Here is a 22,959-nt window from a genome sequence, read left to right on the forward strand (position 1 = left end):
GGGAGCTATACCTACCTGGAGGGGAATCTTTGAGTTGGCTAGACGAGGGAGAATGACACATCTAGATACACTGTGAACGGCCATACATGCAAAATTCATGTAGTTGTAGTACGAGTTAAGCTGTTTTTGGCGGCAGTAGATGATGCGTTGCGTGATGCGAAGTCATGTCGGCGGACGTAAGCTGCACAGTGGCGTTGACTTGGCACACACTTTCTCGAGCGCTGATCGATCTGTTTGTCGGGAACGATTTGATGATCCAACTTGCAAGTATGCATGTAAAACGTACACACACCATCGATCCAATGCACACACGCGCCTAACTTGAGTCCTCTCAAGCACAGTGTTTTCGTCCTGGATGATTCTCCTCTTCTAGAAAAAAAAAAGCTAGGAACAGAAAAAAGTGATTTCTAGTTACTCTTTTTTTTTTTGAAAAAAAAAAGAGTTATGGTGTCTCTTTTGAAGGGTGGAAATATTTACAATCAGCTCAATTCAAAGCGGAAAAGAAAATCCGAGTACAATTAATTCCTCAGGTCATAAATACTTGATGTTTTATGACATGTTTGATCAAAGTTTTAAAATGTTCACTCTAACAATAACTTTAAAATACGTTGATTGAAAACATGAATAATGTGTGATAGTTTTTTCCTTTTCTTCTTTTTTGAGAAGCACTTTTATAATGCCATAATTTATTAGATGTTATGACTTTATTTTAATACAAAAAATTAAGCATAAGTCTAAGAGTAATTACTACAATAGAGAGATTATGTAACATCCCGTTTCTCCCATGCTAGGTCCGCTTACATCTGGCAGCTTTTATAGGTCATAGACTACCCTTACAAACCAACAGAAATCCTCACTCGTGTGCATCCGGGAAGAATTTCCCAGTCGGTCACCCATCCAGAAATTGAATTTCCCGGTCGGTCACCCATCCCGAAATTGAATTTCCCGATGGGTGCGGTCGGTTACCCATCCCGAAATTGAATTTCCCGGGGGAAGAATTTCCCGATGGGTGCGGTCGGTCACCCATCCCGAATTGAATTTCCCGGGGGAAGAATTTCCCGATCGGTCACCCATCCCGAAATTGCTCCAGGCCAAGCATGCTTAACCTCAGAGTTCTTTCGAGATCGGCTTCTGAAAAAAAAAGTTGCAACTTGTTCACAAATTAGTTCTTTTAGATTTTTTACAGAATTGTTGAAATAGACTATTTGCTTCATGCTTTCAATGATACAATTTCTATAAAAAAAACTATATTTGGACCACTTGTTTTAACTTATTTTATTTGTTAAGCTTATTTATTAAAATATTTAATTTACCTTTACAATTAAGTACTCAGCAACAATCCGCTCATAATCCGTTTTAAATTGAGTAAGAGTACCAGCAGTGCCAAGGTGCCACGAAGCCCAGACGACTAATAGCATTTTTCAGACGTCAAAGGCTATTCGCAGTAGAGTCGCCAGTAACCGAGCCTGGCGGCCTCACGACCTACCTGAGAGCTGGCTCTACCACGAGTAAGACTAATAATTTTAGTGTTGCTTTACATTATTGCACATGGAGAATATGTTCTAAGGGCTCACACACATGTTGGACCCATGCATGTGGCTGTACACATACGCTACATATATGTAATATGTAACGTCCCTTGTTGCATATGCATGTATGTTGGGCGATCAGAGTCAGCGAGAGTCACATGCACTCCCCCACAAAAAAAGCTTCAATCGTTTGCGACAGTAGAGACCACCACACACGTGAGAAAAAGAGGCTTAATTACAAGAGGGAGGGGAATATCTTTCGATCTACAGACACTATGGAAGTAGCAGAATTGCGTGATTGTACCCCCCTTACAACCACACCAACCAAACCTAACGTTGGTGGGCTCTGCATGCCATTGTGTTCATTCAACCATACACAGTTATTATGAGTTATCTATTGGCCCGGCCTGTTTGAGATAGTTTTTAATCTGAGATTTTTCTTAAGAACAGGTTATTCCCAGCTTTAGAAATCTATGTATATTGAAAAGTGATTATATTGATAACATTTGAATTATTCATTTCATTCTTATTTTAAAGAAAAAATAAAATTTAAAACCAAGCTTAACTTATAATCTCTAAATCTAACATGGATTAGAATATGTAGTTGTGACAAACGGTACCATTATATTATAATTTTTTATGGCGTTGTTGATCGATTTTCTCGACTAAGTGAGCAGGGGCGAGCCTAGTTCTGATTCTAGCTGTGTTCTTTCCCCTTATTTCCTAACTCACCCTTTTCGTTTTCCGCATGCACGCTTCCTAAACTGCTAAACGATATATTTTCTGTAAATATAAATATAAATGTATATATATATATATATATATATATATATATATATATATATATATATATATATATATATATATATATATATATATATATATATATATATATATATATATATATATATATATATATATATATATATATATATATATATATATATATAAAAGTTGCTTTAAAAAAATCATATTAGTTAATTTTTAAATTTTTAGCTAATACTTAATTAATCATATATTAATAAACCATCACGTTTTCTGTGTCGTAGGTGGAGTTGCAAACTCCACCTCCAAACGCAATCTAAGGTTAAAAAAAAATATTTTTTTGGCAGCCTCTTTTTTTTTCCTGCATACCCAACATACGTACTCCATTATATATTGCATATACTCTCTTTTTTTTTCAAAAATCTTATGTATACATTTAGATATCCTTGAATCTAGATGGCTGGCCCGCCCTAAAGTGAGGGTACATTTCAAAAGTTCTTTGTAATATTATTGCGAGTTGCGCTATGCTTGTGTTTATTTGGTCACGCATGCCTGCAATAATGCACGTTGCTGATGCGGTATTTTTGCTCTTATATATATGATCACTCTAGCTAGGATGTCCCGTGAGTCTTCATTTTTCTGTAGGTTATTGTTTCTCGAGTCTTTTCTATGCATCTGGATGATGTACTAGGTCGAGTGGTTGTCAATCCTGGTAATTATGTTGCCGATTGGAAAATATTTGGCGTAGATCCAATATGATGTGGGCCAATTAAACAGAAGCACGTACGCATGGCAGTTTCATTTTTTTTTTCATGTTAGCTTCAGCATCTACATAAATGTACAATTGACAATAGAAAGAGAGAACGTCACGAATTCATTATCTGACTGTGGTAGAGTAAAGTTGTACAATAATAGAGGTGGTGTGAAATACATATTAGCTCAATTGATAATATACAAATTTTTAAACCGTCCTACAGGTTATTTCTCCTAGCTCGTCTGTGTGTTTACGGTGTTTAAAAAAACAAAAGAGTTTATGAGGTTGTGAAAAGTACTTTTCTACGTGTTATCTATTCGGTATTTCGTTTGGATAGGGTGATGGGGTTTATCCCATAACCTCAAGTTTTTTTTTATCTATCTTTTCTTAACTCATTAGCGGTATGCATGTTGGTAGAAGTCGGAGATGTAAATAATTTTCATTATATAAAAAAGGTACTTCGAGAAAAATAAATGCATACGAATTAATTCTTTTTATGTTTTTTAAACCAAGTATATAGAATTTATTGATGGTTAAAATTTCAAAAATATGACGAGAGAAAGGTTAAACGTACGGCATATACTTCTGAACAGAGAGGGAATATGGGGTTTTTGTTGCTCCCAACAATTCTTAAGCACGTAAAGGAAAAAAGCACATTATCCACATTGTACTTCCAGAGATATGTACAGCATTACGTAGGTACGTTTTCTTTTTCTTCCCGGAGAGATGATACAATAATCATGTAAACCCAGAATTTAAAAAATATTCTTTACTATAAAAATTTTAATTAGGGAACGTATTATTTTTTACATGACACCTTTTGAGAAAGAGGGACTTGTAATATGGGACAAATGAACAATTTCTAAGAAATGGGCATATGACTCTCAGTACAATGGACCAAATTCCCTCCAGTCGGCCCAGCAATACAAAGGGAAAGAAATGAGGGGGCCCACAGGCCACGGCCCACTTTTCTCCGTGGTGGGGAGATCCAGCTAGAGGTCCGGCCCACAAGTGGCCCTTGCCCCGTGGGACGGTGGGATTGCAGAGCGCGTGGGCGGAAACAACAGTTTAGTACCACCTCGCTCACGCAACGACGCGACCACTTGCTTATAAGCTGCTGCGCTGAGGCTCAGGTTGTCCCTTCGGGGACATCCGATAAAATTGGAACGATACAGAGAAGATTAGCATGGCCCCTGCGCAAGGATGACACGCACAAATCGAGAAATGGTCCAAATTTTTTTGAGGTTTTACGCACTGGTCCCTGGCGGTGTAGTTTTTTCTTACGGATGAGTCCCTCGAGCTAGTTTTTGTCTTACGTACTGGTCCCTGTCCTGTTGCATTGTACATTTTGATTTCCTTTGCAGTTAAGTCCTTGTATATCCTCTGCAGTTAAGCCCCTGTATATCTAACCTTTTCTTTTCTTTTGCATCCTGTATATCTATTTTTGGTTAAACTGTTTCTTGTCGCTCTAGTTCCTGTTGGGCGCTTTAGCTTGGGTGTCCTTGCTTTTTTTACTATGCTTCACTGTTTTTGTTTTTAATAATTGTTTATCCAGCACTAAACAGTAAGCACCATCATCAATCAGTAATAGTGTAATACTAAACATAATTTGCTACATTGCAAAAATGTGCCATAATTAGAGGACACCTTAAAAACTTGGTAATTGATAGAGGACACTCTCAGTTCAACTAAAAGAGAGAAATTCTTTATTAATATGCGAGAATGCCCATACAACCACTTGTAACATGGGTGTTGAGTGAGAAAATTAGAAATTATTCAACACTAGATCTGCATTGCCCCAAATAAGGCTAGCATGCATCATATTTCATCTTCACTTCAACGCTAGGTTAGATGCTTTTGACTCTAAGGATATTCTCATCTTTTCTATATAAATACGTTTTTAATTAGGCTAAAAATATCCCTTAACAAATTACTAGTATTTAATGCCCTTTAACCATAGCAAAATTTGAGAAAAAAAATCGTAGGCACGCCAAAAAACAGTGTGTCCATATGTAACCCAAAAATAACTTCATCTGCAAACAAACTAGTTATTGACTAGCTCCGGGGCACATCGAGAGCATAGATTCGTTCCTGTTCGACTAAGGACCTTCACAATGCGGTGAGATAGCATTCAGCCTCACCGTCCCACGTCGGCGCGGAGAGAAATTTTGACGCCATGTTATTAATTGGGCCCACCAAAACCAAGCACGCGCGTCTAAAGAAGGCTCCCCGTTCTTCGGCAACAATGAAGTCGCGTGGGGCAAGGGGAGCGCGAGGTGGCCGCGCTGTGGTGCGAGTGGTTTTGGCCTCGTTTCTCCGCGCGCGCCCTCACCCCTCCCGCTCCTTCCCGCGCGCGACGGTTTCCTTTTCCTCCTCTCGCGCGCACCGGTTCTTGATCTGTGCCAGTCGAAGGAGGAAGCCATGAGGTATCGTTTCCTTTGTTGCTTTTCGATGATTCGATTCAGTTTTGGTTGTCTTTGTGGTGATTGCATTTGATTGGGTGGAAAAGGTTTGATTTTGTGTGGCATGCCTGCCGCGAGCGGGATGGTGAGGATGCCGGCGGCACACTCCCGCGTGTACTACTTCGCGCAGGGCCATGCCAACGGCGGTGGGGCCACGGCGGAGCTTGCCGCGGCTACGGGGCCGTGTGCCCTCCCGGCGCTCATGCTCTGTCGTATAGAAGTGGTACAGTTCTTGGTCGAACAGGAGTCCGACGAGATCTTGGATGATCTTTGCCTGCTCGGCGGCGGCGGCGGCGATGCCTCGGAGTCGCTAGAGAAGCACGTTCATCAACCAGAAGAAGCTCGTCACTTGGGACTCGATCATGTTCTTGCCCACTGTGGATCAAGTAGCCTCCATCTGTGTCTTCATACTTTACTAATCTGATTTCATATGTCTTTTGAGATTCCTCAGCCTATTTGGCAGCCCAAGCGCAGCAAATTGAGGGTTGCATTGCTAGTAAGGCCCCAAACACACTCAATCCCGCTGCCACCACGGCCTCATGAGGGTCCTGAGTCCTGACACTCTAAAAGGAGAACCAAGCCTCTGCATTTGTGCTTTTGCACAAGCTGAATGAGAGAGTAATAAAGCCTATGCAAAATAAGACACCGATAAAGCCTATGCAACATAAGTTTCAGCTATGTCAAAGGGTTATGTGTGATTGAATTTAGACCGTACAGCAATTCAAAAGTAGAAGACGGTAGAGTTGAAATCTTTGTGAAATAGAAGCAAAGGGAAACAATTATTTGTAACTAGATCATAGTAATATCTGTTTTCCAAAGGGATATAGTACATGTTGTAACTATTTGTAATTTCTGAAAAAATGTATCGTATGATATAGTATGAAAGGTAGTACTGTTTTTTCTCTCTTCATATTTTACACCTTAAGTATTTTCTATAGAACAACACTTCGGTAATTTTGTATCTTTAATTTTGAAATCCCTCTTTCCGTCACTGGTGTCCATGCTCATACAGTCATACTGATCCCAATTCCCATACTGTGCTTCTCGTATGTAGGGAGAAAATGGTTAACAAACTTTATTTATATTGTTCCAAAATAAACTTTCTTTATATATACTACTACTACCGTATATTAATCGAGGCAACAACGACGTGACGATGTGACGGACACAAAAAAAAATATCGTTGGGCAGGTTAGTCTGTTTGCTACTCTACCTAGCTACAACTGTACGTAGTACATACGTATGCGTCTTTTCTACAAAGATCAAATACGTATTTTGATGATACTCAGATAATCCAGCTAGATAAGCAGCACCTGCCGAGGAGCTTGCCGGCTGCGGTTTTGATTTATAAGAGGATAACAGATAACTACACTATACGTGGATACATATGTCTACGGTTTACCAAATCGTTTGAGGTAGAGTCACATGTGGTTTAACACTGTTATAGCAGTAACCACTTAGTTATTGTGAAAACCGCGCGGTTATCGTGAGATATACCGTAGCTTTTTTTTTAAAAAAAAAACAAGGTTACCGACGACCATGGATAACCGTAAACCGTGCATACGCCTAACACGTAGTAGTGCATGGCATCCTCTACGTGTCAGACTCGTATCTGGGCCCACCTGACAGCGAGAGAGAGATGGAATAAGGATATACAAGTCCAAAACGGTGAGAGCGAAGGGAAGGCGGGGAGAAAGCGTACGCCTTGACAAGTCCCTATCGTCACGCCACCACCAAACCAATGCCCGGGCCCACCGGTCGAGAAAAGAAACAACCAACCACCTTACCCGCTCTTCCACCTCTCTCACTGACCACTTGGCCCCACCCCACCGGGCGCGTGGCACGAATCTCGCCGCATCGCCCACTCCCTCCCCCTCTACCCGGAGTGCGACAGGCTGACAGGTGGGTCCAGGTATAATCAGAGTCCACGTCGTCCTCCGGATGTTCCAACTTCCAACGAACCTCACGCGACCCTTCGTCCAGCCCAATACACTGACAGGTGGGCCCACAGGACAGCCCACGAAGCTCGCGGGCTCCGGGCCCCGCACGTCATGCACTCTAGGGTAGAAGAGAGCTCTGTGTATTTACGGCGCTAGTATCCGAAGCCACTTCAGATTATATTATTATTATTATTATTAGTATAAAAAAATTGCTGTATTAATAAAACCTCACCCCCTCGCCGCCTCGTCGTCGTCTACCTCCCACCACACGCGAAGAACCAAGAGATTTTTCTTTTTTTTTTCCTCTTATATTTAATTTAATTCGAGGAGGAGAAGAAGCAGAGGAGGAGGAGTAGGTTGGGAGAGGAGGAGAGGCATTGCCGATGGGCTCGGTGGCGGACGATGCGGAGATCACCGGCCCGCTCCTCGCCGCCGCCGCCGGCGGCGGCGGTGACAGCGCCGCGGCGGCGGGGGTGGAGAGGGTGCCGGCGTGGAGGGAGCAGGTGACGGTGCGGGGGATCGTGGTGAGCGCGGTGCTGGGCGTGCTGTTCTGCCTCATCACGCACAAGCTGAACCTCACGGTGGGGGTGATCCCGTCGCTCAACGTCTCTGCGGGGCTGCTCGGGTACTTCCTGGTGCGGTCGTGGACGGCGGTGCTCGGGAGGCTAGGGTTCGTCATCGCGCCCTTCACCAAGCAGGAGAACACCGTCATCCAGACCTGCGTCGTCGCCTGCTACGGCCTCGCCTTCAGCGGTATGTGCGTGCGCGGGAGAGGGAGAGGGGAATCTTGGGCTTTGCTTGTCTACTAGGTGGAGGAGATGCGATTCTGGGTCTCACTTTTGACCGTCCAAGCTGTCGTGCCGTGGTTGGAGAAACGAGATGCTCCCCTTTTATTTTTTAGTTAGTTCTAGAATTCGATGAACATGATTAGTATTACTGATTAGTACTACTGATTAGTAGTACTTCCCCTTTTGATTTTAGTTAGTAGTACTGATTAGTATTATGTGGGATTATGACGTTTGTGTGTTGAATTTGGGTGCTAGAGTTTTAGAGGTTCTATAAAGGTCGGACTTCGCTTCTCATCATGTTTTAGTTTTGACTGTTTGAGGGACCAAAATGTTACTAGTATTAATATGTGTTCTGCTTCATGGATTTTCTTCTGCTATAACCTGTTAGCGTGATTAGAGTACATCGAGTCATCAAATAGTGATATAACATGACAAGGCATAGTATTTTTGTTTCACTTTACCAGTTTATGAATGTTATTCTCGGGGATCAAGTTGTGATTCATTTGTGTGGGTGGTATATATTCAGAGGGAAATTCTAAGTTTCGCACCATAAATTTCTGACATTGGTGCTTCACTGCAGTATTGGCCACTATAGTTGATCCTTTCATGTTGAGTTCAGATTATCATTGCTATTTCTATGTTGATGCAGGGGGTTTTGGGTCATATATGCTTGCAATGGATCAGAAAACATACGAACTTATTGGGCCAGATTATCCTGGTAACAGGGCGATCGATGTTATGAATCCTTCATTGGGTTGGATGATCGGGTTCATGTTTGTTGTTAGCTTCCTTGGACTATTTAGTCTTGTTGCACTGCGCAAGGTATTCATTTATATCTTGGAATCACACATCATCCATTATGTTTATCTAAATAGATGTTCTTTTTAATGTACTAGAGTAACTTGGACAGTTCTTTGTCTAATTAATGCTATAACTAAAGTCTGTTTTGGTGCTTGTTAGGTAATGGTGATTGATTACAAGTTGACCTATCCCAGTGGAACTGCGACAGCTATGTTGATAAATAGCTTCCACACTACCAGTGGAGCAGAGCTTGCAGAGTAAGATATAGATAAGCATTGTTCTTAAATTTTGTACAGTATAGATGTGATGCATATGCACATGAAGATATTAGACGTGCAGTGCAGTGCAGGCACTCTCATTTGTTCAATTTGTAATTTTTTTACTATGTCTATAACATATTATAAAGGATTCCTCACCTTGTCATGACTGTATTGATGGCTTTAGGATGTCAATATGGTAACACTGAATAATAAAAAGAATGATTGCTATGTGCTTGTACTGTTTATAAAAGACAGCCCATCTTTTACCATCGATTATCTATTTTTAGTGGCATCTCCGAACCATCAGCTGGCCATCTTTCAATTCTGTGATAGCCATTTAAATCTAATTGATCTTCTTTATATGTATAAACGTCAATAACTTCCCGTGTAACAAAAAAAAAGCTTCTGTCCAATAGGTACCTTTTCCATCTATACTGAATTTTTGTGTCAATATGATTATGCGATGAATTAGCAAGTGTTAATCACAAGGGTTTATATGTTTATCTACTTATTATCTGCCAGTTACTTCCTTCTGCAATAAATTTGTAAATAAAGCATACTCTTTGGACCTGAAGATCTTAAATAAAGTTCATCCCCACTAGTTGATAATAGAATTTTCAGTTGCTGCAATTTGTAAGTTTTAACCAAACTGCTTCTCTATGGTTGCAGAAAGCAAGTTAGCTGTCTCGGAAAGTATTTGAGCATTAGTTTTTTCTGGAACTGCTTCAAGTGGTTCTTCAGCGGCGTTGGGGATTCTTGTGGTTTTGACAATTTCCCATCTCTGGGACTTGCAGCATTTAAGAACACGTAAGTTTTCAGTTCTATGTTTTGCTATTTTTCATAAATTCACAAGTGGTGGCTGTAGTAACTTAGTATATTTCGTATCGTCAAATGAAACAGCTTGTCTCTTCAACTGGTACTATGCATTTTACATACAGAAAACTTACCTGTTTCCACTTTTGTAGGTTTTATTTTGATTTCAGTCCAACCTATATTGGATGTGGTCTTATATGCCCACATATTGTTAACTGCTCTACACTTCTTGGAGCAATCATATCTTGGGGTTTCCTCTGGCCATATATATCTACAAAAGCTGGGGACTGGTATCCAGCTAACCTAGGAAGCAATGATTTCAAAGGGCTATACGGATACAAGGTATTTTGACATAAGCTATTCACCTTTTTCATGTCATGTATTTTATTCATCGACAATCATCTGTGCATCTTGACAATCCATCAAACCGTCCTTTCTCTTGAGATTTAGAATGAAATTGTCTATAAAAAATCCCATAAACGAAAATCACCTTTTACCTCTCCATGCTTAACAAACCCACTAAATCTGAACAACTGGAAGCTACTGTTGTGAACATGAGAATTGCATTTATGGGTGGACATAGTGATCGGCAATTTTGTTAAATACGGGCAAAGATTGGAGTTATTGGGAAAAAAATGTCCATACTGAATAACATACAGATGGTACACCGAGCTTTGAAAAACTGTTCTTTGGGTTCACATACTGTATCAGTCCTTGCATCTTCTTGCTCAGCAACTGCTAATTCTGTTCCTGCTTTCCAGGTTTTTATATCTGTATCTGTGATACTTGGTGATGGTCTTTATAACCTCATCAAGATCATCTATGCTACTATCAAGGAAGTAATGAATGCACGGTCGAAGCAAGGAAGACTTCCCCTTGTGCGGGTTCATGATGGTAAGGCAATATTCTTACTGTATGGTGCACATCTACCAACAAATGACGTACCATTAATCTGATTTTTCTTTTATTTCATTCTTTCAGATGATGAAGGCTCTAAATTATCAGCTGAAGAAAAGCTTCGGAATGACACGTTTCTAAAAGACAGAATTCCATCATGGTTAGCAGGATCAGGTTATGTTGGCCTTGCAGCAATCTCAACAGCAACTGTGCCAATGATCTTCCCGCAGGTCAAGTGGTACCTTGTCCTGTGTGCCTATGTTGTAGCTCCCCTGCTCGCCTTCTGCAACTCATACGGCTGTGGCCTCACAGACTGGAACCTTGCGTCCACGTATGGAAAGATTGGCCTTTTTATTTTTGCCTCCTTGGTTGGCCGAAGCGGTGGCGTGATTGCTGGCCTAGCAGCTTGCGGTGTTATGATGTCCATCGTATCCACCGCTGCCGATCTCATGCAGGACTTCAGGACTGGTTACCTGACCCTCTCTTCACCAAGGTCCATGTTTGTGTCACAGTTGATTGGGACCACCCTTGGCTGCATCATCGCCCCTCTGACCTTTTGGCTCTACTGGACTGCTTTCGATATCGGCAATCCTGATGGCATGTTCAAGGCTCCATATGCCGTCATCTACCGTGAGATGTCAATCCTGGGTGTCGAAGGATTCTCAGCGCTGCCCCAACATTGCCTGGCGATCTGCTCGGTCTTCTTTGTCGCAGCTATTTTGATCAACCTCCTGCGGGACGTCACTCCGAAGAGCGTCTCCAAGTTCATCCCGCTCCCGATGGCTATGGCTGTCCCATTCTACATTGGGGCGTACTTTGCGATCGACATGTTCGTTGGGACGGTTATCCTGTTTGTCTGGGAGAGGGTGAACCGCAAGGAATCTGAGGACTTTGCAGGCGCGATTGCATCTGGTTTGATCTGCGGTGATGGGATCTGGAGTGTTCCATCTGCGATATTGTCCATCATGAGGATTGACCCACCAATGTGCATGTACTTCAAGCCATCCCTTACCAGCTGAAAATAGCGCAAAATCCGTTGTTTATTTGGATGCCAAAATAGAAAAGAATTTTCACATGTATATATTTCTCTCTGTTGTAAATTAGACTGCGCAAAAGTGCAGTAACTTTGTTCTTTCTGTTAATATATTTCTCTGTTTATGATATGTTCATTACTGAACCAAATACCAGAATATCCATACTGATTTGTTGATTCGTTAATTTGCTTATTAAAGTGGCTCCACCTAAAATGGTCTGCTGCTGGGAGATGCTTTTGGCTTGAAAATTCTTTCTGTTCTGCAAAAATATAAAACTACGACTTATCGTCTCATGTTAGCTGGAGACGTGAGATTAAAAAGTCAGCTGCTGCAGACATTTTGTATTATCATAAAGCCTTGTTGGCAATAGATGAATTTTGCTGGATTTTTTAAGGATTTTGACTAAATCCTGTATTTGAAAGGAGCCCTTAAAAGATGCCAATAGAGGATTTCTAAATTGTTTCTAATAAGAAATTGGTTTAACCTTAATCGCCATTCATCTTTGCTAGAGAGCAGTTTTTCTATTAAGAATTTCATCAACTTCCTCCGTCACAATTTGGAATTCAGTGGAATCAAAATTTGGAGTTCTTTCAGATGATCACTCTAGCAAGACTCAAGTTTGCTCGAAAGGGCTTCCTGGAGGTTTTCTTCTTAGCAGCATAACACATTTGGAAACAACGAAATGGCTTAATCTTATAGAATATTCAGCCCTCCTTCCAAGCTTGGAGATCACTTTTTGTGAAAGAGGTTCTTCTGCATATGTGCAGAATGAAGGATCCCTTAAAACAAATTGTTTCCGATTGGTTATAAACTTTATAGTTTTTGTTTGGTTTCTTTCCTCTGTAACTTTGTAAATATTTTTTGAGTTCTATAAAATTACACTGTTGGGCAAAGCCCTGGCAGTATTTTTGGTCAAAAAAAAAAACTTCCTCCGTCACAGAATAAGTTAATCTAATACGGGACGTGAGTACTAATATATCACATCCCGCATAGATAAACTTATTTTCATCTGTTCAGATTTATACTAATGTGTCACATTCTTGTACTAGGGGTGTGTTTAGTTCACGCCAAAATTGGAAGTTTGGTTAAAATTGGAACGATGTGACAGAAAAGTTGGAAGTTTGTGTGTGTAGGAAAGTTTTGATGTAATGGAAAAGTTGGAAGTTTGAAGAAAAAATTTGGAAAACTCGGAGACGACTCCCGGTCGGACGCCCGAATGGGAGGGGGTAAAATCGGGCACTGGTGTTAGCATGATGTCATCACCCGATTTACGTGCAAAATTACTTTAAACTGATTTTTCTCTTAAATTACTTATCCAAATCATGATCCGATTGCACTATTAAATTCATTGCAATTAAATATTCAAAACAAGACTACACATGAATATATTCCGACGGAAAAAATTAGCTTATTATTGAATTATTTTTAAAATATCGGAATTGTTTCACTAAGTAGATCGAAAATGTTTCACTCGTTTAAATCGGGTGTTGTTTCACCTTATATAAAAACAATATTTCAGCAAATAACGAAAGAATGTTTTAGTTCATTGCAACATTAGATCTATACATAGTGAAACATTGTGAGTACACTAGGTGAAATATTTTTCGGTGGAACAAAAAAATAATCCAACTTCCCTTAATAGGGGGTTTCCAAAATATGTGGGTTTTTTTGTTGCAATGGAATGTTTCGTTCACTGCAATATTAGATCTATACATAGTGAAACATTGTGAATACACTAGATGAAATATTTTTGGTAGAACAAAAAAAACCAAATTCTCTTAATAAAGAGTTTTCAAAATATGTGGGTTTTTGCTGCAATGGAGTTGTTTGTGTGTGAATAAGTGATAGGTGGGGACATGGGACATGTGGTGGGAGCCCAGATGGGCTGATGCGCACGTGATGGGGGATGGGGGAGCGACCGATTTACTCTCCCTGAATCGGTCGACTGATCTTTAAGTATTTTCGACTAAACTCGGCCTAGGTTAACTTATTTTTATTTTGGAACAGAGGTACAGTCATCTACACTAAAATTTTAAAAAAGTTGAATGTGAAAATTTTGAAAAATTGACCTCAGGAGTCCAGATGGGTAGTCGTCAACGAGAAGGAAGAAAAAGCAACCAAAATCCTCTCTCGCGCGCGCCAAATCCACCGGAGATGCCGCCGCCGGAGACCTCGTCGGCGGCGGCGCCGTCTCCTCCTTCCCCTGACCCCCTCGCCTCCCCGCTCCTCCTCCACCCACGGGAGCGCGAGATTGACCCCGCCTCTCCCCCTCCCCCTCCCCCGCCGCCGCCGCCGTGGCGGGATCAGCTCACCCTCCGCGGCGTCGCCGTCGCGGCGGTCCTGGGGTCGCTGCTGTGCGTGGTCATCCACCGCCTCAACCTCACCGTCGGGGTCATCCCGGCGCTCAACGTCGCCTCGGGCCTCCTCGCCTTCTTCCTCGCCACGGCGTGGCGTGGCGCCGCCGCAGTGCTAGGGCTCGGCCACCACCGCGGGAGGCCGTTCACCAGGCAGGAGAACACCGTCATCCAGACCTGCGCCATCGCCTGCGGCAGCCTCGCCTTCAGCGGTACGAGGCTACAGGGACTCCCCCGCTCTGGTTGAATTCTGCTATTTCGAGAAATCATTTTTTTTGGCCCCCTCTATTTTCAGATCAGAGACAAAAGGGTGCTAAATTTGTTGCTTAGAGCATTTTTAGTGATAATTATGAGCTATTAACATGAATTGGAAGTGTTTTTCTAGTGTTAATTGCTGCAATTTTATAGTGGATTTCTCATTTCTGGAGTAATTATAGAGCATTGTGTTCTTTCTTGTTAGGGTGCTCGTCCTCGTATATCTTTGCGATGGACCGGAAGACGTATGAGCTTGTGGGACAAGACTATCCAGGTAATCGTATGGAAGACATAAGAGATCCTTCTCTTGGTTGGATGATCGGTTTCATGTTCCTCATCGCTCTCATCGGTCCATTTAGCATTGTAATGCTGCGAAAGGTATTACTTTTTCTTGTCAAGAAATCTCGGAACTGCAAAATAAGAAGGAAATGATACTGCTGAATAATCTGCTTATTTTCTTATATTGCAGTTCATACACGTTACACTGTACGTCGTAGTGCTGATAAATCAAGATGCCACATAGAACTTTTACCTCTTAGGCCTTAGCTGCATAGTGCGTGCAGTTCTAGTTCTTATTAATCAAGATGTTCTGTATACTATTGCAGGTAATGGTAATTGATTATAAGCTCGCATTCCCTGGTGGGACTGCAACAGCTCTAATGATTAATAGCTTGCATGGAAAAACAGAAGCCGATCTTGCAGGGTAAGGCAATGGGTACTCAAGAAAGATTTTAGAATATGACATCATATCTTTTACACTTCAGTTTTGCAAGTTTTTTCATGCTGAGGCAGGAGTCAAGAACTTACTCTTCTACATTGGACAACTAGTCAAGTAAATACATATGACATGCCATGCCATTCATGAGGCATGATTTCTAAATCTACCAACCTAGTGATTGGCACAAAATCATGCAAACTTGTATCCATGCTTACTTGGAAATACTTCATCTCTGCACACTGTTGTAGTGTTGTTCTTGCTGGATCTGTTCTCAGTCCTATGCACTTGGTGCCAAAAGAATATACGCACAGAAACCAAATGCAAAGATGTTCTATAGTCTATAGAAATTCCTCATATCTAACTTAGTGATCCTACTGTCAAATCAATTTTGGGGCCAAGCAGTACTTATAAGCGTACATTTGAATTGCTTGAATTAAATATGTACACGATGAGAGCCTAAGGTTTGAGTCTGATTTTTTTTTTTAACACAAGACAAGTGATAAAACAAAGTATATTACACAAAATGCAATTTTTATTTGTACTCAAAGAATTTCGGTGCATGTTTGTTGTATGAAATGTTGCAGTTTAATTGGTTCTGCAGCCATTTTTCCTATTTTACACCTTCTGTTATTCTGTTGTTTTGCAGAAGAAAAGTTCATTGTCTAGTCAAGTACATGAGTCTTAGTTTTGGCTGGAGCTTCTTTAAGTGGTTCTTCAGTGGAGTTGGTGATTCTTGTGGTTTCGACAATTTCCCATCGTTTGGAATTGAAGCTTTTAAGAACACGTATGTTCTCAATATTCTTTTCTTTTCTGTATCCTTCTCCACAAATTTATCAATGTGACTGTCCTCAGTGCTTTGATTAGTGGCAATAAGCTATGGATGATTGTGGGATGTATTTCATCTTTCTAGATGTTATATCTACCATTTATTTGTAATCTCACCTTTTTTATCACCAGGGACTATCTGCGATCACAAGACTTACTCTTTTAGATAATATGTACAAACTCGGATGGACTAATTCATTTTAAACCATTCTCAGAACAACAATTGAATAATTCCTATCACCATTAATTGACCATTCAATTTATTAAGAACAGAAGGTGCATTACCAATGAGTCAATGACTATCGTATGCCATATGATATATTTATATCTTTTGTAGCTTACTGGTACAAAGTACAAGTCATTTTGCAATAGTCATCCACATTTTCCAGTAGCAGCATGTACTCATTGTAAGTTATAATATGTAATGTATGATCATATTCAGAATATCACATGTGCCAACCAACTTGAGAATGTCTTATTTGCCTGAAGTTCTCTTTCTCATATGCTGGCAGGTTTTATTTCAACTTTAATCCTAGTTATGTTGGGTATGGTCTTATTTCCCCCCATATTGTCAACTGCTCAGTTTTTCTTGGGTCAGTCATATCTTGGGGTTTTCTTTGGCCATTTATCGCTAAGCAAGCTGGTGATTGGTACCCAGATAACCTTAGTAACACTGACTTCAGAGGCCTATATGGGTACAAGGTACATATATTTATCCTCGTATCCATTAAATTGATGATGGTCCTCGCTGGGTCCAATTTTGAGCAACTATTTTTGAAATTTAAAAATCTTTCATTGGACCTCTTTGAAGAGATTCTCTTGGCAACCAACATTCCTACTGTTAGTACTCAGTACCACTGAAGTAATATGGTCTCAGGGAATTTGTTTTTCTTTAATATATTTAACAATTTTGTAAAATAAAATTTTATGTAAATGATAATGCATGATCTTCTCATAATTGTATTATATCCCCACAGGTTTTCATAGCAATTTCTGTCATACTTGGTGATGGCCTCTACAACTTGGTAAAAGTATTCCTTATTATTGCAAAGGAAATATGTAATGCACGATCAAAAGAACATGACCTACCTGTTCAAGCTCTACTTCAAGGTAGCATGAATAGCTCATGACATTTTTGGCCTATGTTTATCTGTTCTACAATATCTTGGCATTTTTCTTCACTAATTCAGACTAATTCTTGGAGTTTTACTGTTTTTGGCTTTAACTATGCACTTATTTGCTTGCAGAATATCATCTCTCATTTGTCCTAATTTTGAGCACTGAAAATGTTTGTTGGTATTTTTCAGATGATGACAGTTCCAGACAATTATTGGACGAGAAACGTCAAACTGAGATATTCCTTAAAGACAGCATACCTACTTGGCTTGCTGTTTCTGGTTACATTGTTCTTGCAGCAATATCTACCGTGGCTGTACCCATCATATTTCCCCAACTGAAGTGGTACCTTGTCCTTGTCTGCTACTTCCTTGCTCCTGCCATTGCCTTCTGCAACTCTTACGGGATGGGCCTCACAAACTTGAACCTTGCACCCACATATGGCAAGATTGCCCTCTTCGTGTTTGCCTCGCTTGTTGGCAGTGATGGTGGTGTCATTGCTGGCCTTGCAGCATGTGGTGTAATCATGTCAATCGTCTGCTCCACAGCGGATCTCATGCAGGACTTCAAGAGCGGCTATCTCACCCTCTCCTCGCCTCGATCGATGTTCATTTCCCAGATGATCGGTGTCGCCCTCGGGTGCATAATCGCTCCACTCACACTCTGGCTCTTCTGGACAGCGTTTGACATCGGTGACCCTGACGGCGAGTACAAGGCCCCATTTGCCATCATCTTCAGGGAGATGGCCATCATCGGCATCGAAGGCTTTGCGGCGCTGCCAAGGCACTGCCTTGAGATCTGCTGTGTGTTCTTCTTGGCAGCACTGATCATCAACCTCATGAAGGATGTTGTACCAAACCATGTCTCCAGGTTCATCCCCATTCCGATGGCGATGGCCGTGCCATTCTACATTGGCGCGTATTTCGGCGTGGACATGTTCATAGGGACATTGATCCTGTTCGCCTGGCAGAAGATAGACCGGAGAGAGGCTGATGACTATGCGGTGGCAGTTGCGTCCGGCTTGATCTGTGGAGATGGGGTCTGGAGCATTCCTTCTGCTGTTCTGTCCATCCTGGGAGTTGATCCACCGATCTGCATGTCCTTCAGGCCATCTTCAGCTTCTGTATGAGACGATGGATCAAAACTTTGGAGTTTTCATGCGGTTATATGATTGAAGCTGAGCCTCTGTAAATGCATTCATACAAAGTAGATTTGTGTTGTGTATATTTTCTACTTCTGTGTACAATTGTGTAGAAAATGGGACATTGGAATTTAGAGCCGTTGTCCACGATGAACAGAATTTTGTTTTTTTTTGTTGTGTTGGGGGGGGGGGAGCCGGTAATTATTTTTTTTTGGAAGGAGGGATTTTTGCTCATCCAAATGTTTTTTAACATTTGGAAACAATGAAATCCAGTTTAATCCTCTTTAATTGAGTTCATAATCAATTGATACAAAATTGGTAAATTCTCTCCTTACTACCTCCACCTCATTTCGAAATACAAAGATACATAATTAAAAATTGCTACTATTTTAGAACGCACGATGGATCTTTTAATTTATTATTACTATTTATATCGCGGAGGATATTTTTAATCTTCTCATATCATAATCTTAGATTAGATTATTAGTTCCTCGGTTTGCTGCCCGAACTGACCACATGATCAATGTGATGGCCCAGCCCAAATGCAAAACTGGACAGGGATCGATATGCGTCTACAGGAATGGGAGATTGCGCAATGGTTGAAGATTGGTGGCACATAATCTCACACTCGGCCAGCTGCCCTAGAAAGACCCTCAAGTCGTTGTTCATCTTAATGGCCTAGGAACTCTGGTGCGAGAGAAATGCCTGTATCTTCAGACAGCGAGCTTCCATGCCCGCTATCATCATCGCCAAAATTAAAGAGGAGGCGCGAACCTGGATCGCGGCGGGAGCTGCAAAGCTCACAAAGATCATCCCAACAGGAGAGTAGGCGTCTTAAACACTTCTTTTGCGGGTCGGCTCCTTTCCTGGACTTTGCAAATACTTTGTGACTTTTGTTTGTGTCCAGTTTTTACTCCTTCTTTATCTTTATCTTTACCATTATAAAAATTTAAGATGTTTTTGTCGGTATTTTGGTACGTTATTTGTATTTTAGCCAGTTTTTAAGTTCGTTCGCTTTTGGAAATATAGATATGTGTATGAGTCGGATTTTAAGTTTGTTTGCTTTTGGAAATAAAAAAGAAGTCGTATAAGAAATTTCTTTAAAAATAACTTGCATACTAATTTGATATGAAAGTTGGACTTCTCATTGCAGCTCATGATTTTTTTTTTAAAAAAGCGAATTCTCACAATAAATTTTATCCCAACTAAAACGTATAATAATAATAAGATTAAAATAGTATTCATCTATTACAACGCACGAATATTTTTTCTAGTCAATATAAAAGTGACAAAACTTTTACCCTTCTTTCAAAATGAAAAATTGTGATGGCCCAGCGAGGCAGAGCAACCTGTTGTGTTTTGTGTAGAAGGCTCACGGCTACCCCCCTGCTCGCCTTTGGACACCGCGCCACGTGTCCAGCCACCCGTGACGTGTCGCAACGGCAGGACACGTGGTGCATTCTCATGCAGCGGCGCTAGGCTTCTCTCCCTCACGGCCTCACCTCGCGCACACACGAGCTGCACAGTGCAGAGCTCAGATCAGCAATTCAGCATACATACGACGTCGACGTACGACGACGAGGAAGAAGAGGAGATCGGAGGAGGCAGGCAGCTGCCGAGATCGATCGACCGCCATGGAGACGCTGAGCATGCTGAAGGTGGGGTACACCCTGCTGCGGAGCGAGACGCCGGCGACGGACCTCGTCAACGCCTTCATGGACTGGGCGGCGCGCCGCTCGCTGCTCCTCCTCGCCGTCTTCGTGCCGCCCTACCTCGCCTACAGGCTCGCCTCCTCGGCGCTAGCCGCCGCGTCGCCGGAGGACGTCGCCGGCAAGGTCGTCCTCGTCACGGGCGCCTCGTCGGGGATCGGCGAGCAGGTCGCGTACCGGTACGCGCGGAGGGGCGCGCGGCTGGCGCTGGTGGCGAGGAGGGAGGCGAGCCTGGGGGAGGTGGCGGCGAGGGCGAGGGCGCTCGGCTCGCCCGACGTGCTCGCCGTCCCCGGCGACGTCGCGAGGCCCGACGACTGCCGGCGCTTCGTCCAGGCCACCGTCGAACACTTCGGCCGCCGTAAGTGTCATTCTTTGCATGCGTTTTTGCCTGAATTTTGCAGAGACTGTATTGACGGACCTGCATGTTTGCCTGAATTTTAGAGTCTGAATTTATCTCTTTTCGCATTCGTGCAGTGGATCATCTTGTGAACAATGCTGGCTTGGCCAACGTGTGCTGGTTTGAGGAGGTGCCAGATGTTGCTAATTTCAAACAAGTCTTGGTACTACTGCATTTTCCTCTACTACTACTATTTCATACTCCTGTCTTTTTCTTCTTTCTTGATTCAACTCACAGTCAAGTGAGTCAACGGATCGAAGAATTTGATGATGTTAATGAAACACAGTACAGTTTCAGTAAGAAAATTTAACATGTAATTGATTAACAATCACTTCTCTCACCATTTGAACCACCATGATACATGCATTACCATCAGTATATCTAATATATTGATGTGCAATCATTTTACTGAGTTCGTGAAAAATTACCATCAGTATATATGTTCAGTAATCCATGTGACAAACAAAGGATGAATTGAGTTTTGTCAGAACTCTGAATTAATCTGAACTACCTTGTTCAATTGCTGCAGGATGTGAACTTCTGGGGTACGGTTCACCCGACGCACGCCGCTCTCCCCCATCTCAAGGCGAGCCGCGGGAAGATCTTCGTCAACTCCTCGGCATCGGCTGTGCTCGCCATGCCAAGGATGAGTTTCTACAATGTATTAATCGTACATTTTTTACTCCCAACTCTTTTATCTCTACTGGGATTGGAATCATCATGAACACATTACTGGAGTATATATATAGATAGTTAGATACTGTTGTGTTTCAGGCTAGCAAGGCCGCGGTGCACAACTTCGCCGAGACGCTGCGGATGGAGCTCCACGGCGAGGTCGGCGTGACGGTGGCGACGCCGGGGTGGGTGGACTCGGAGATGACCAAGGGGAAGCACCTGTCCAGCCATGGCGCAATGGAAGTCGACCAGGACACCAGGGATGTGAGTAACAAGAGGTTTACAGTTAAATTAAACCCATCGCTAATCTGAATATTTCAGGTAATTAATCGTGTATGTCTTTAATTTGTGCTTTTGGCTGTGCAGGCTCAGGTGGGGGTGTTCCCGGTGGAGCGCGGCGAGCGGTGCGCGGAGGCGATCGTGGACGCGGTGGCGCGCGGGCGGCGGCGGGTCACCTCGCCGGCGTGGTACGGGGCGCTGTTCCTGTGGCGGACGATGGCGCCCGAGGTGGCGGACGCGTGCCAGCGCGTGTTCTACCACCGGCGGAGCTCCGCCGCCGGCGGCGGAGGGAGGGCGAGGGCGGCGCTGGAGGCCACCGGCGCCAAGGCCGTGCTGCAGCCGCCGTCGCTGCGCAGCTCGGAGATCAAAGTGGAGTAGATGACGATGTGAAGGCGCGCGGCTTCTTTTGCTGTTGCAAGCTTTGTGTTGAGAAAGAAAAAATGGGGAATAAAAGTTTGGGAAAATGTACGTGCTTGTGGTGATCGATCATTTCCAATGTGTGAAATATTTGTACCTTATTAAATCAGCTTAAATCAGTCATATATATTCTATATTTTCTTCTATATCTAAAATCTTGCCTCGATTAAAGCACGCTGTTCCAGCAGACAGAAATTTTACAGGACTATCAATTGAATTAGCTCGTTCGCTCCAAAATATCCATGAAATTTCTTGGTTCGAGTAATAAATTCAAGTACGAAATTTACAGCTTACTACAGCGGGATTAGAGGTGAGCAGAAAAATACCGAACCAAAATGACCGAGACAAAAACTAACCGAGATCGAATTAACCGAAAAAACCGAATATATCACTGGCCCAATAACATGACAAAAACTAACCGAGATCGAATTAACCGAAAAAACCGAATATATCACTGGCCCAATAACATGTATGATATGTCTAGGGGTGGAAAAAAAGCTCGAGCTCGTGAGTTCTGCTCGGGCTTGGCTCGAGCTTGGTTGGCTTGGCTCAGCTCGTAAGCCAAACAAGCCAAGCCCAAGCCTCCTTTTTAGCTCGTTGCTGAAATGAACCGAGCCGAGCTAGCTCGCGAGCCGCTTGTTTTGGCTTGCGAGCCTAGGCCATCGTGTGTTTATATTGATTATTTTACTTTATATAGTGTTAGGTGTTTCAACAGGAAGGCTTGCAAGCCAGCTCGAGCCAGGAAACGAGCCGAGCCGAGGTTAAGTTTTAGCTTGTTTTTCTAACCAAACCGAGCCAAGCCAAGCCTATTTTTTTACGAGCCACTGCAAGCCGAGCCGGCGGCTCGGCTCGTTTCCACTCCTAGATATGTCAGCTCATTAGCACCAATACCTCCTCACCTAAAGCAAACTCATCTGGCAAAACCTTATCCTCACTATCACTACCGCACGACTTATCCACCCCATCCCCAAAACCTTATCCTCCCCAATCCCACAATCGAGTTTCGAAAAACAAAAACGGATCCAATCAT

At 42.4% G+C, this 22,959-nt stretch overlaps 3 protein-coding genes and 1 non-coding gene across 6 annotated transcripts; all 4 read left to right on the forward strand.

The window, feature by feature from the left end:
- The first annotated feature begins 4,184 nt into the window (after positions 1-4,184).
- On the forward strand, positions 4,185-4,287 carry LOC112938844 (U6 spliceosomal RNA). The gene has a single exon (XR_003242164.1). It is a non-coding gene; the product is annotated as a U6 spliceosomal RNA (small nuclear RNA).
- A 3,374-nt stretch (positions 4,288-7,661) lies between these two features.
- LOC4335676 (probable metal-nicotianamine transporter YSL6) lies at positions 7,662-12,237 on the forward strand. 2 transcript variants are annotated; one of them, NM_001419260.1, is made up of 7 exons: positions 7,662-8,203; positions 8,888-9,060; positions 9,199-9,296; positions 9,969-10,106; positions 10,265-10,454; positions 10,874-11,006; positions 11,094-12,237. In NM_001419260.1, exons 1-7 carry the CDS (start codon positions 7,834-7,836, stop codon positions 12,026-12,028), a joined length of 2,037 nt encoding a protein of 678 aa, NP_001406189.1. In that variant the 5' UTR covers positions 7,662-7,833; the 3' UTR covers positions 12,029-12,237. The 2 variants fall into 2 exon arrangements, with proteins under 2 accessions (NP_001406189.1, NP_001389280.1); NM_001402351.1 differs by having other exon boundaries at positions 11,094-12,225.
- A 1,864-nt stretch (positions 12,238-14,101) lies between these two features.
- LOC4335677 (probable metal-nicotianamine transporter YSL5) lies at positions 14,102-18,767 on the forward strand. 2 transcript variants are annotated; one of them, XM_066309151.1, is made up of 7 exons: positions 14,102-14,609; positions 14,858-15,030; positions 15,258-15,355; positions 16,017-16,154; positions 16,708-16,897; positions 17,173-17,305; positions 17,443-18,767. In XM_066309151.1, the coding sequence occupies exons 1-7, from the start codon at positions 14,126-14,128 to the stop codon at positions 18,438-18,440; spliced, it is 2,214 nt and encodes a 737-aa protein (XP_066165248.1). In that variant the 5' UTR covers positions 14,102-14,125; the 3' UTR covers positions 18,441-18,767.
- A 1,198-nt stretch (positions 18,768-19,965) lies between these two features.
- Positions 19,966-22,084, forward strand: LOC4335678 (11-beta-hydroxysteroid dehydrogenase 1A). The gene is made up of 5 exons (XM_015779516.3): positions 19,966-20,519; positions 20,636-20,721; positions 21,088-21,219; positions 21,333-21,497; positions 21,600-22,084. The coding sequence occupies exons 1-5, from the start codon at positions 20,087-20,089 to the stop codon at positions 21,888-21,890; spliced, it is 1,107 nt and encodes a 368-aa protein (XP_015635002.1). The 5' UTR covers positions 19,966-20,086; the 3' UTR covers positions 21,891-22,084.
- The last annotated feature ends 875 nt before the right edge of the window (positions 22,085-22,959 follow it).

The sequence above is a fragment of the Oryza sativa genome, chromosome 4 (assembly GCF_034140825.1).
Source record: "Oryza sativa Japonica Group chromosome 4, ASM3414082v1".
Classification (NCBI taxonomy): Eukaryota; Viridiplantae; Streptophyta; class Magnoliopsida; order Poales; family Poaceae; genus Oryza; species Oryza sativa.

Excerpts from the sequence above, each read along its gene's own strand:
- LOC4335678 (XM_015779516.3), top strand. The coding sequence starts at position 20,087 with ATGGAGACGCTGAGCATGCTGAAGGTGGGGTACACCCTGCTGCGGAGC. Across the intron at positions 20,520-20,635 it reads CGTCGAACACTTCGGCCGCC|TGGATCATCTTGTGAACAAT; the intron begins GTAAGTGTCATT and ends GCATTCGTGCAG. Across the intron at positions 21,220-21,332 it reads CAAGGATGAGTTTCTACAAT|GCTAGCAAGGCCGCGGTGCA; the intron begins GTATTAATCGTA and ends GTTGTGTTTCAG.
- LOC4335676 (NM_001419260.1), top strand. The coding sequence starts at position 7,834 with ATGGGCTCGGTGGCGGACGATGCGGAGATCACCGGCCCGCTCCTCGCC. Across the intron at positions 8,204-8,887 it reads CTACGGCCTCGCCTTCAGCG|GGGGTTTTGGGTCATATATG; the intron begins GTATGTGCGTGC and ends ATGTTGATGCAG. Across the intron at positions 9,297-9,968 it reads AGTGGAGCAGAGCTTGCAGA|AAAGCAAGTTAGCTGTCTCG; the intron begins GTAAGATATAGA and ends CTATGGTTGCAG.
- LOC4335677 (XM_066309151.1), top strand. The coding sequence starts at position 14,126 with ATGGGTAGTCGTCAACGAGAAGGAAGAAAAAGCAACCAAAATCCTCTC. Across the intron at positions 16,898-17,172 it reads GAGGCCTATATGGGTACAAG|GTTTTCATAGCAATTTCTGT; the intron begins GTACATATATTT and ends ATATCCCCACAG. Across the intron at positions 17,306-17,442 it reads TGTTCAAGCTCTACTTCAAG|AATATCATCTCTCATTTGTC; the intron begins GTAGCATGAATA and ends ATTTGCTTGCAG.